At 30.7% G+C, this 12,868-nt stretch overlaps 1 protein-coding gene across 1 annotated transcript; it reads right to left on the reverse strand.

Moving 5' to 3' along the window:
- Nucleotides 1–242: 242 nt before the first annotated feature.
- On the reverse strand, nt 243–7,881 carry LOC122591369 (protein PAT1 homolog). The gene is made up of 5 exons (XM_043763639.1): nt 7,605–7,881; nt 7,168–7,322; nt 5,464–5,508; nt 3,011–3,071; nt 243–2,886 (listed from the first exon to the last, which is right to left on the reverse strand). The coding sequence occupies exons 1-5, from the start codon at nt 7,654–7,656 to the stop codon at nt 743–745; spliced, it is 2,457 nt and encodes an 818-aa protein (XP_043619574.1). The 5' UTR covers nt 7,657–7,881; the 3' UTR covers nt 243–742.
- Nucleotides 7,882–12,868: the final 4,987 nt, after the last annotated feature.

Here is a 12,868-nt window from a genome sequence, read left to right on the forward strand (position 1 = left end):
TCCTTGACTACTTGCAGTATGAAAGCTTGCATACAGATACACAGACTCATCCTTAAAAAGGGCTATATGGTTATGGACTTATGGTCCAGTGAAGTAGATCACAAACCATATCAAGTCATAGTGGAACACAAAACCACATAATGTAAACTTACCATGAAATCGAATCTAAATAACTGTATAATTCAATATAATGAACACTAAAATGCAAGTAGCATATCTAAGCCAAGCAATTGGGCCAGATCTAAAAACGAAATTTAATAAAACAAGAAAGATAGTCTATCAACTTTCTCCAGACCAATATTAGAGTTGGGAGTAAAAAGCAAAACAAAAAAGAGGATTCATTTGTGACCATTCTAGGTAGCCCTATCTTTCCCATCTCCTTGAATATCAATGGTGAAGGAACTCAAACGCTATACACATTTCTAACCTTCTAAATCCTCATCACTACAAGGGATAACCGTCACATTAGAGCAACAAAATAAGCTCCTAATTCAACATCCCCCCAGAAGAAGCAAAATAGACAAACAGTACACAACTAAATTTCTTAATAAAAACACAATAATTAAACATGTAAAGACTATAACAAAAGCAGGCTTACGTTCTTTCATCAACTGTGCACATTTCAACTCCAAGCACATTTTCTATCACCCGACAACATGACTCATGGTTTGTATCCTTTTTGTCTTATTCATCAGCCATGCATTCTCTTCATACCTTCCTAAAGTATCCCAATACCCAAGTATTATCCAGCACTATTCATACCAAGGACAGGCATTGAGCGCTGAGCAAAATCAAGTAGCAGCTTCCTCTGGTTCTCATTTATATGAGGAAGGCATGCACGTAGGAGATCAACAGGCATTTCCCGACTAATAGCTTTTGCTGCCTCTGACCCAATAACTGCCATGTCAGATGGGCCACCACCCTGAGTCAGCAACGACTGGACAACAGTATCGTACTTACTGAAACAGTGCTTAATGAGAAGTCCAAAGAAAGCGTCAAAAGATGCCTGCCAAAAGTCCCGATTTGGCATGCTGCAGTTACTGGCGGCTTGTGGATCGGTTAAGAGCTTGGTTCCCCTTTCCAGTACAGACTTTAACAGAACAGAAGCCCCATCGCCTAGTGCACTTCCAACAACACGAAGTGGCGGATGCTCTGCAGAACAAACAACAGACGCGAGACAAGCACCTAGCGCTCTAAGCTCCATTCCGTGAACAGAGGATGAAACAGTCTTTACAAGATTGTTAGTAGTTGCAACTGCTCCTGGGTCTACTGGAAGAGCTCCAAATAGAAATCTCAAATGACGAAAAATAGCCATGCAAACTATACGAGTTAGCTCGCTTGCTGGTGAAAGATGTTGAAGGTAACTTGAGAGAAGCTTCCGTCCCTTAGGAAGAGAAACTAACCGTAAAAAGACGAGATCATCCTTGGGAGATAATTGTACTGTTTGACCGTTCTTGCCTAGTGGGTCAACAAGCTGAAGTGATGTTGCTAAACCTTCTAGAAGGACTTGTCGCCTTTGCCTCAACTGGCCCCCGCCATCTTGGAGCTGATTAAATTGTAAAAAGCGGTCAATATCATCAACATCTAAAAGAAGACAAATACCATCTTCAATTGTAACTCTAGCTGCAAGCATGGGTTCCTGTTCCAATGGCTTGTCCAACATTTTCTGATCAGAGTTTCCACCACCACTTGACTTTGGTGGATCAACTTCAAGAAGTGGGCGAGGCCGACGTATTGAAGAAAAAGAAACCCGACCCAATGCATCAACTTGGAGAAAAGCATGTGGCTCGTTAGCAGTGCGGGCTCTTGAGGGACACTCCCTCAATTGAGTTGGGCAGAAATGATGTCTTAATTTCGCACCACTAGATTTGTTTGCTAAGCAAGCTTGATGGTAGTAATCGTCTACATAAGGATCATTACTGTGCGTAGCAGCTAGTTGCATCCTGAGGATATTTTCAATCTCATCAGCTGTCATGTATTTAGATTTGAACTGTGGCCATCCAGTGGTGTCAAAGCCTGATTGGAAATATCTTTGGCCAGGTCTTCCTTTGGGCATTGACTTTGGCCTCAAATCTCTTGAACCCGCTCCAAGTAGTTCAAAATTGTTCATCGAAGGTGGGGGTGGAGAAAGGTGGTGATTCATTAATTGAGGTGGCTGCAGTCCAGATAAAGGGCCAAAAGGCGGCTGAAACTGATTGGGCGGCCTGTGTTGATGTGATTGCTGTTGTGGCAGCAACTGTGAGGGCATCAAACCATTATTATGGGCAAACTGTTGTTGCAACATACCATTTGAAAGATCAGGCAAGTTTCCACCAAACTGGTTGGGTACTCGGTTAGGGGCAGGAGGACGAAACGGGGGTAAATTCCCACCAAACTGGGATGGATGAGGCATCCCACCCATCTGAAGCTGTGGAGACATATTGGAGAAGGATTGTGGTATTTGGTGTCCATATGGAGCATTAAGATGTCGTAGATGTTGGTTAGGTGAAGGTTGGGGGGACCCACCACCACCTGGAGGAGGGTATGAGATGAACGAAGATTTGGGAACAGGAACTGGCTCACTGGAAAAATGCAAATGCTGATTAAAATGTTGCTGCTGCTGCTCAGGGTAAGATGATGTTCTGTGAAGATTCTTTGATTCATCTATCAGGTGTTGGTTAAGGTTCTGTTGTTGAAACTGCTCAGGGTACGACGATGTTCTGTTAAGATTCTGTTGATGATTCTCAGGATAAGAAGATGTTCTGTGAAGAAGCATTGACGGATCTTGAAGAGGGAAGGAAGAGTTAGACCATCTATTGCTTTCCAGGCCACTTTCTGCATCAAATACATCTTGATGAGGCCAATTAGTGTATTCTCCTCCGTGTGCCCATTCAGCTGAGGATAAATCTAGAACAAAAGCAACGGAGAAGATTTGTCATGCATCTTAATACAAGACAAGATTATCCATGAGTTATATCAAGTCACCCCTGAAAAGATAACTATCTAACTCAACAAAAACATGTGCACTCACTTTCTCTGGATCCCTGGTCACCAAAAACTCCAACACTTGACCCCGTGACATCTTTGTTAAGCTGCATAATCATCATGAAAACACAGATATCAAACGGAAATTAAAGCACACTTAAAACTAATTCTATGCAACAAACTTTTCATATTAAGAATTCACTCCTCCAAAATGTCATACAAAAACTATGTACACAACATGGCACATTGACATACATCAGTTTCAAATTTTATATCAACATTGTTTGCCAGTAGAAACTGGTAGCGTGCTTCCTCTAAGATTTGATTTATCATTTATTCACCTTTGAGAAACTGTTCCATCATTTTATTTAATCATCTTCAAGAAACTGTTCCATTCATATAATTTTCCTTGTTTTAAACTAGGGAGTGTTCTGAACAAAGGGCTTACGCAAAACTATGTGGTTAAGCAACCTTCTGGCACTTGATTTCTAAGCATGAATAATGAAGACTTTCAAGTGCAAAAGTATCTTTTAACAAAGCTATTAGTAGATTATGTATACAAAAAAATAGCAAAAATAACTAATTTCTGATGACCTATTCATTGTTCCAGTAATACATCTACCAAATGAAAAATTGGAATGATTACCTGTGCCTAAAGAAACAACAATAGATCAAAAGAAACATAATTAGAAGCCCAAAAAATGAGCCTCGTACAACTTATGCCTATTTTATAACTAAATATATAACTATTTAATATTTATAAAAAAAGGACCCCACAGCTGACGTTTAAAACTTATTAGAAATGCACTAAAAATATACATTTATTAAAACATCAGTAGGTACCTAAAGTAACATGAATTAAGACAGTAAAAATAAAAATAATGAATGTTATAAATAGATTATATTTGATTCAGCTGATTTCCTAAATTGACTAAATAACTTTTCTTGGCCTTGTACCCTGGAGATTGTCACCCAACAATGAAACACAGATTTTCAAAATATTTTTATAGCAAAAAATAAATACTTATGGAGTTTGTGACCTCAAACCACTTTTAAAACAATAAATATATATATATATATATAGGGGGACAATCAAATAAGAACAGTTTTAAAATAAGAACGGTGAGAACACTTAAAAAACATCATTTTGATGCATTAAAAGTCCATAAAACTAACATAATGCTTAACTAATTATCATTATTTAAGTGTTTAACAACACATTGATCCGTCAAAATCGAAAAAATCACGTTTTTTGGTGGATGCATTATTTTGAAGAATATGCATCCAAGATGGATGCACAAAACAAAAAACATGATTTTCTTGATTTTTACAGGCCAATGTGTTGTTATACACTTAAATAATGATAATTAGTGAAGCACTATGTTAGTTTTATGGACTTTTAATGCATCAAAATGATGTTTTTTAAGTGTTCTCACCGTTCTTATTTTAAAAATGTTCTCACTGGAGTGTTACCCTATATATATATATATATATATATATTTGGAAAGCTTTCAAGTTCAATTGACCTTATTATTCCATAGTTATGACTTCCAAAAAAACGATTTTGGTTTTCAATCTAATGAAACAAACGTTGGGCTATGTACAGCCATAAAATGATATATTCATCCTGCTGATCTAAAAGTTTTAGATGTGAAGCAAAATGGGGCTGGCTTACCATAAAACAATAGAAGAGTGCACTAGATCAATGTTTATCGAGCGAATTCTAAAAAAATACATAGTCACTGTTGCAACCACACTACACAGATTGGCCATCAACCAAATCAAACCAAAACTTTACAAAAATATAATTTAAAACGATATGTAAACTTAAATGATACATATCTCGTGCTGATAATTAATAATCATTAGTATCATCATTATGCATTCACGGCATAAAGATACCTTCAAAGATGATCTACACCTAAAAGTTGTTCTTTCTACAACTTCCAATACAGGCATATTCCAGAAGATAACTTAAATGCTGGTACAACCTTCATACTAGAAGGTAACTATAAAAGTGATCATGAAAAAAAAAAAAAAGAAAACTTGTAGATGTATCCGAAACCATATGAGACAGAAACCATTCTATAAGATAAACTTGTGCCTAAAAATAACACAGGTTGATAATTCACAGACACAGACTACGTCGTTCTTCATAGTTAAGAAGTTACTACTTCAGAGGTATACAATGTTTCAGATTCAATCAAAATTTAAAAAAAAAAACTTCTATCGCCACCATACCCCTAAAAACCAACCGCAAATGCAATCAGTATCATCTCATAATAAAAAACCAACTAATCAAGTAACTTAGGAGCTAGTCTTTCATCTAATACCAATTAGGGATAGTTCATAGCAAATCTACAGGTAATTTCATACCCCAAATGCTCTCCCGTAAATAATAAATATCCATATCCAATGATGATATCACTAGATTTCAACGTTATTTGATCCATCTAACATATACTCATACCAAATATTTACTCTTTTCGCTAAGCTAACCTTTGAAAAAGTGGAGGAGAGGTCGTCAAGTCCGGGAAACACAACCTGCAGACGAAAACAATATCACTGACATGTTCACGAAACCCAAATCTACTAAATAAATAAAAATTAGCAATATATTGAGTTTTGGGAAAATCAAGCTGATATATAGAAAAGAAAAAAAAATTCTAATTAATTCCAGAGCATCACAAATCTTTTAGTCACGTGAAAAGGTAGTTCAGATAAGATGTTATGTATATGAAACATATACTGCCATGTATGTAGCAGATAGAGGGCACAAACATGGACAAACCTCAGAAATAAAAATAAATAAATAAAACGTAACTAATGACCGAGTAGTAGTGGGGCCTTGACCAGTAAGGCAGTAAGCATATCCATTTCATTTTTATTGACTGCAGAAAAAAGAAAGTGTGGTACAAAAGGAAAGCGGGGACCAAGTCAAGACACTTGCATTATGATGCGCAAAGAGACTGCTCCGGACAAATAGTTTAACTTTCCAAAGAAAATGAATATCTGAAGATTGACCACCTAAAAATGTCATTGCAGAAACTACCTTTCAGTAGTCAAGACGCTCTCTAATAATGTTGCAGAAAACTGTAAAGCTTTGTAACATGGTCAGCCATCCAAAATATGAAGACTTAAAAAAGATTTAAACCATTTTGTTAGGTTCAATGATCTTCTTTTACTACGTGAAACCAGGTACTAGGTGGTTACCCACATAAATCGGTTAATATTGGTTCTCTTTACGGTTAACCATTTATTAAAGTCATACTAATATAAAAGTTCAAGTTGCCAGTCATAACAGTCAATGATACTTAAATTTATAGTCAATTTACATTGTTACTAACTAATTCTTTGTGTGGCCATTATTAGCTACATTACTATTTTATTTATAAATATACATCACATCTAATTTTGAACTTTTTGATATTATATATATGCATTGCAAGTATCATAATTTACTACTTAAAAATGTTCTCTATAAGATATTACTAATATTTTTGACATATACTGGAAACAAAGTTAACAACTTTCCTTGAAAATTGCTGCATATATAAGAAAACTATTTAAAATGTTTGAAGCTGATCATAGATTTATAATGAATGTAAAAATGCTACAATTTAGTCAACCAATGTAGGCAGTTAGCTAAATAGATGTGTCTATATACATATATGTACATTAAATTCAATTCAGTACGGTTAACCACCAGTTTTGGAATTGAAAACCATAAATCAACCGTTTTACACCGGCTTTTTTGGTTTTCGGCTTTTTCGAATTTTGGTGTTTTTCAGTTTTTCGGTTTCGGATCAAGAGGTTCAGTTTGGTTCTTTGGATTACGATTCTTTTTTTACAGCCCTACAGTCCACATGCATTGTGAGACAACAGAACTTTTCGTAAGGCACATAACAACACGATAATCAATTATACATTAACCACGTTTTCTTTTCTTAACATACATTTATGTGTGAAACACCCCATAACGAACTACACTCCTCCGTAACCTCATATTTTTCTACCATCACGTGTATATAGACTGAATGATTGCAATAAAATGTAATCCAATGGCTAAAAGATAGAAACAAAAAACACCTCAGTTAACGTCCATATATCCAAACATGCCACAAGACGGAAAACGACAATGACTCCATTTATAACCAAAACTACGGCATAAAACAAGCAAAATGCATATATATATATATATACCTCTTCAGGCTCCAAGAGAAATTCTTCTTCCTCAAACTTAGTTACTGGAATATCTTCCTCCTCATCGTCATCCAAACCTCCCAACTCAACTTCTTCGAGCACTTGATTACCGAAAAACGCATATTGCGACGCATCAAATAACTCACCCGCACCGCCTGCATATATATATATATATATATATACTCATCCATTATTTCAAGTCAGCACAAACATTCAATTTTCAGCTAAACCTTACTTATTACACAAATAAAAAAATCAACCTTCTCACTATATAATTCTAGCAAATTTTCCTATACAGAAACATATACATACAGATACGGACATATAGATATAAGATCTGTATAGCATAACCTAAAATTATAAATCTAAAAATAAGATCAAACCTAAAAAAAATTAAGAAGAAAATTAAAAATAAAAATAAAATTATTAAAAAAAACCTGCAGGATTGGAAGCAAGTTGTTGAGTATCACCGCCACCAAATCGTTCCATTAAATTACAACACGAGATGTCAAAATTGAAAAAATTATATAGATATACGATATACGATATACGATATATATATATATAATTAGATATATATATGTGTGTGTATGTATGTATAAACCCTAGAAAGGAACAGTAAAGAGAAAATAAAGAATTTGAAATAAAGGATTGGATGTAAATTGTTGTTTTCTAGGGTTTGTGATTAAGAATTTAGGGGAAATTTTTGTTGGATAATAATGATTTAAAAGTATTATTATTATAGACTATTTTTTTTTTTTTTAATATTTTAGATTTATAGATATAGATATAAGTGGTTTGTAAATATAGGACGGTGAGCGGCCTAAATAAAAAAATATTGAAACGGAAAAAAAGTTTTGCTTTCTATATCAATCATTGAAATTGAAATCGGCACAAAAAGAGAGTTATACACGATACACTACTAGTCGAGTTCATTCGGACAAAAGGCTAGAATAAATATAAATTCATATTAATCATGTTTATTAGGGGTAAGTATGGATCGGTTTTTGCCTAAAACCGAAACTCGAATTGATCCATTCAGTTTTTGAAAACGAAAACCATGGGTTTCGGTTTTTGTTCGGTTCGGTTTGTCGGATTTCCGGTTCGGTTTATATCGGTTTCGGTTTTTTTACAATTTTTTTTTTTTACTTTTTTTGTTTATTATGTTATAAATTTAACTTTCAATTGTTAAGAAAAGATACATGATATAAAAACTAAAATAAAGAGATGTTTTTTATTAACTAATTATATCTTTTAGGTGTTAAAATTGATATAACCTTTATAAAACAAATTGATTTTACTGTACGTTTTCATCTAAAATATACGATTTAAATAAATTTGTACATTAAAAAGACAAAAAATTTTAAAAAAATGACATATTTACAAATTATTAGTAATAAATATAAATGTAATATGATATAAATATAAAACAAATTAAATTATATTTCGTTTGGTTCGGTTTTTTGACATATGAAACTGAAACCCGAACCGATCCATTCGTTTTTAGAAAACAAAAACCAAACCAATGGATTTTGTTCAGTTTTTTATTTTTCGGTTCGGTTTTTTGCTCACCCCTAATGTTTATATGTTGAAAAATTTAAATTGAAACATAAATCTACATCTACTTCTACTTCTACATTATATATATATATATATAACAAGTTCCGAAATTCTTTTATGGAAAAGTAGGCACCGTTAGATTAGTTCAAACTTTTTGTTATAACCCTTAGATCAAAATAATTGTATCATTACCAAATCTATTATTAAGTGAACACGACATTAGTCATTCTATTTTATTTAATTATATAAAACATAACCTTATGTATCTCCCAATAACTATAAAAGAACATCCTAAATTATTTATTAAAAAAGCCACAATCATTGGATGAAAAACAAAAATAAATTATAACCTTTAGATTATTTTGCTTACATCATCTTTCTTTTTTAGATCTTTACTAAAATATTAAATGATGTTTATAAATAATTAATTAAAATACAAATATTGACCTACATTCTTTACTTTTTTTTTAAACAAAATTTATTTATTATTATTTTTAAATTTTATAATAAGTTATATTAATCTGATACTATTTTTATATTTTAAATTTTATATTGACTTACATAATTTAAATTTGTAATTTTGTACTTCATTCAACAAACTTTTTAGTTGTTTTTCATGTTAGTCCGAACAATCATATACTACATTTTGTATATGGTTTGTTATATATTAATTTTGTTTCATTTTACTTTTTATATATATTTTTGATACTAATACGGATTTGGTACATAGTTATTTAATTCAAATATATCTTGGGTCTTAAACTTATAAGTGTGTAAGTTTAAGTTTACCCTTTTTAAAACTACCATGATACTCACATAATATATTGCGATGGATATATTACGTTATAAAACAGCAACAACAACGGTACTCAATCCCGGCATAAGCCGAGGTATGGGGGAGATAAGATGTAGACAGACCTTACCCCTACTTTAAGGTAGAGAGACTGCTTTCAGATCCACCGAAGTGAAAGTGACCTCTGACCAGGGTTTAACCCTAGTAAAAATTTCTCAACGGATTTGGCTCGATCTCGGATCTAGAGCGAAAGAAATATCTCGGCCTAAATGAAGATCTAGAGAGAGAGTCGACCGTTATGAGAGAAAACTAGTTGAGAAATACATAGTCATATGTGATACTAAGATGTTGGGGTGTTGATCGGTCAGATTTTGAGCTTCGGGTTATTCAATTTTTGATGAATTATTAGTTAATCCATAACCCAAACCGACTAAAATTTGGGTTATTTGGGTTTCGATTATTTCGATCCAGCTTATTCGATTTTTCCAATTTACTTAACTTGCAATAAATGTTTGCAAAATTAAAATTATAAAAAATATAATAGTTTTTATCAAACTTGAAAAATTAAGTGATTTTAAAAAAAGTTTATATATCTGTAGAAAAATAAACCATAACATTTTATGTTTTTTATTTAAATAAAAACATCTTTATGATTGGTGATCTTACCTTTGATTGAAAGTCTGATCGTCCTGCATGAAAAAAATGTTATTCGTAAATTAACCCATCTTAACATGATACTAATTAACTTGACATTATTAGTGCTAAAAGTGTACTCGAACAATGTGTAATTGTGTAAGCTAGGTAGATAAGTTTAAAATAAATTTAATTTCGGGTAATTTAATCTAAAAATAATATTTGTAAACTTTAATTAGTACATGAAGTAATTGGTGTGACCGGGAAACGGTTTCATTTGTCGTTGACTTAGGATAATCTAACATACTGTACATTCTTAACAGAAATAGAACGAGTGTCATTGTGGTCATTGTGATTTTGTATTCAACAGTTATTATATCACCTATAATTATTTATTATAAATGATACCGATTATTTGTATATAGTTGCTACAATAATTTTTAGAAAATTGATAAGATCAGCCTTTTCAATATCTTTTTATCAACATTAGTAAAATTTTTATATTATGAAACAATGATATGTCATTAATTTTATATGTTTATCCTGCGTATTACGCAGGATTATAATCTAGTTAAATATAATCTTAATCTTAATATATACTATAAAACAGTTGAATTAATGACTTATTAACCAATCAAATATCTCAATTTCATCAAATTGATTCTCGCTTATGTCATTATTTAGATTAACTATAAATTAAAAATACTAATAATCATTATCCAAATATATTATTATATTAGTATTTATATTAATTTATATAAAAAGTCACATTAATTTACACTTTTTTGTTTTCCATTAATAAATTACACTTTTTAACACTGAATACTTAAATTATAATTTTTTTTAGCCATCAACTCGAGGGAATTTTTTAAGATTTACAATCATTTAATTTTAAATTTTTATAAGACAGTTGAACCATTGACTTATTAACCAATCAAATCACTCAATTTCATCAAATTGACTCTCGCTTATGTCATCATTTTGATTAACTGTAAATTAAAAATACTAATAATCATTATCTAAATATATTATTATATTAGTCTTTATATTAATTGGTGGAAATAGAAAAAGTTACATTAATTTACATTTTTTTGTTTTTCATCAATAAATTACACTTTTTAACCCTTAATACTTAAATTATAATTTTATTTAGCCATCAACTCGAGAGAATTTTTAAAAATTTACAATAAATTTTAAAATATAAAATATGTTTAGATTTTAATTCTTAATAATCATTCATAATAATATCACATTATGAGTACAATTAGTTTCAAAAAATTCTATAATAGAGAAATTGTTATAACATGTGCCTTGTTGAATGACTACGACAAACAATTACATCAATATGTCTCGACTAAAAATGACAGTGACGAACCTGTGATTATTATACAACAACTTGCAAAGTATAACACTTGGAATCGTATATCGTCAAAATTGTAAGCTTTTATGACTTAAATGTATGAAAATCTAATATTGATAACATCATAAACCCCGTATTCAATTTTGGACACGAGTCTAAAATCTAGTATTAATGTATAATAGTAAAAAACATGTGCATGTTGTCTTTTTCCATACAAAAATCTATTATAAATTGCAATCTTTTATAAGTCATATTTCTTTAAATAATAACATAATATTTTATCAATCTAGCGTTATAAAATAAGCTCATATCTCTATATATAACTAAGAGAGGATAGTTTTTTTCCTAAATGACACTCCTCTTTTCGTGTCAACTAAGTTTTTTGTTTATGTGGCATTTTCTGGTAATTTTCATGTTTTTTTTAGATATATTAACAATTAAATCTATATTTTTTAGTGATGTGTCACTTAATTTGCCACATCATCATTTGTCTACGTGGACATTTTCTTTAATCAATTTTAAATAGCATGTAAAAAAGCCATATACAAGACTCGAACTCATGACCTCTAACTTTTTATATTATACATATACCACTTGATCTAACTTAATATTTATTAATTTTTTGCAAACTACGATAGATATTTAGTGAATATTAAAAGTGATTAAAAGATATTGATAATATAATTATCAATCTTTGTAACTTATCACTTTCTATTTTGCTTTTATATTTAATAATCTTTGTACGTGGAATATAATTTAATTTAGTATAATATAAAACTAGATTATATTGATAATTTTATCTAATATTTTATTATCCGATTATATTATCAATGTTAAATTAGATATTTACTTTATCAAGTTCACACATTTAATTTTTATATTTGTTATTATATATGATTTAATTTCCTATCTTCACCTTTATATCTAATTTTTTTTCTCTTATTTTTTTCTTTGTTCTACTTTATATATGTTCATTTTGATTTTACATGCATAATAAAAGTATAATATTATTAAAAATCCATTTAGTTATTGTTATTATATAACATTTATTAATACTTTTAACGTGTATATATATATATGTTACTCATTGTCTTCAAGTAATATTACATAAAATCTTATATTTGTAATCAATTTAATGTATTGTGTATATTACCATGCATCACATGAGCTTAATCTAGTTATATGCTACGTGCCTACGTATGAAGTTTTTTCCACAATTTTTTTTTATTAATTTATTCATAAAATTAATTTTTCTACAATATATATAACAATGTACTAAATTCTTTTATGTTAAACAAAGATTGTTAGATGAGTTCAAACTTACAAAAACCTTTAAATGAGTTCAAACTTTTAAT

Source organism: Erigeron canadensis, chromosome 3 (genome assembly GCF_010389155.1).
Source record: "Erigeron canadensis isolate Cc75 chromosome 3, C_canadensis_v1, whole genome shotgun sequence".
NCBI classification, from domain to species: Eukaryota; Viridiplantae; Streptophyta; class Magnoliopsida; order Asterales; family Asteraceae; genus Erigeron; species Erigeron canadensis.

Excerpts from the sequence above, each read along its gene's own strand:
- LOC122591369 (XM_043763639.1), bottom strand. The coding sequence starts at position 7,656 with ATGGAACGATTTGGTGGCGGTGATACTCAACAACTTGCTTCCAATCCT. Across the intron at positions 7,323-7,604 it reads ACTTGCTTCCAATCCTGCAG|GCGGTGCGGGTGAGTTATTT; the intron begins GTTTTTTTTAAT and ends ATATATATGCAG. Across the intron at positions 2,887-3,010 it reads TGACCAGGGATCCAGAGAAA|ATTTATCCTCAGCTGAATGG; the intron begins GTGAGTGCACAT and ends CTTTTGTTCTAG.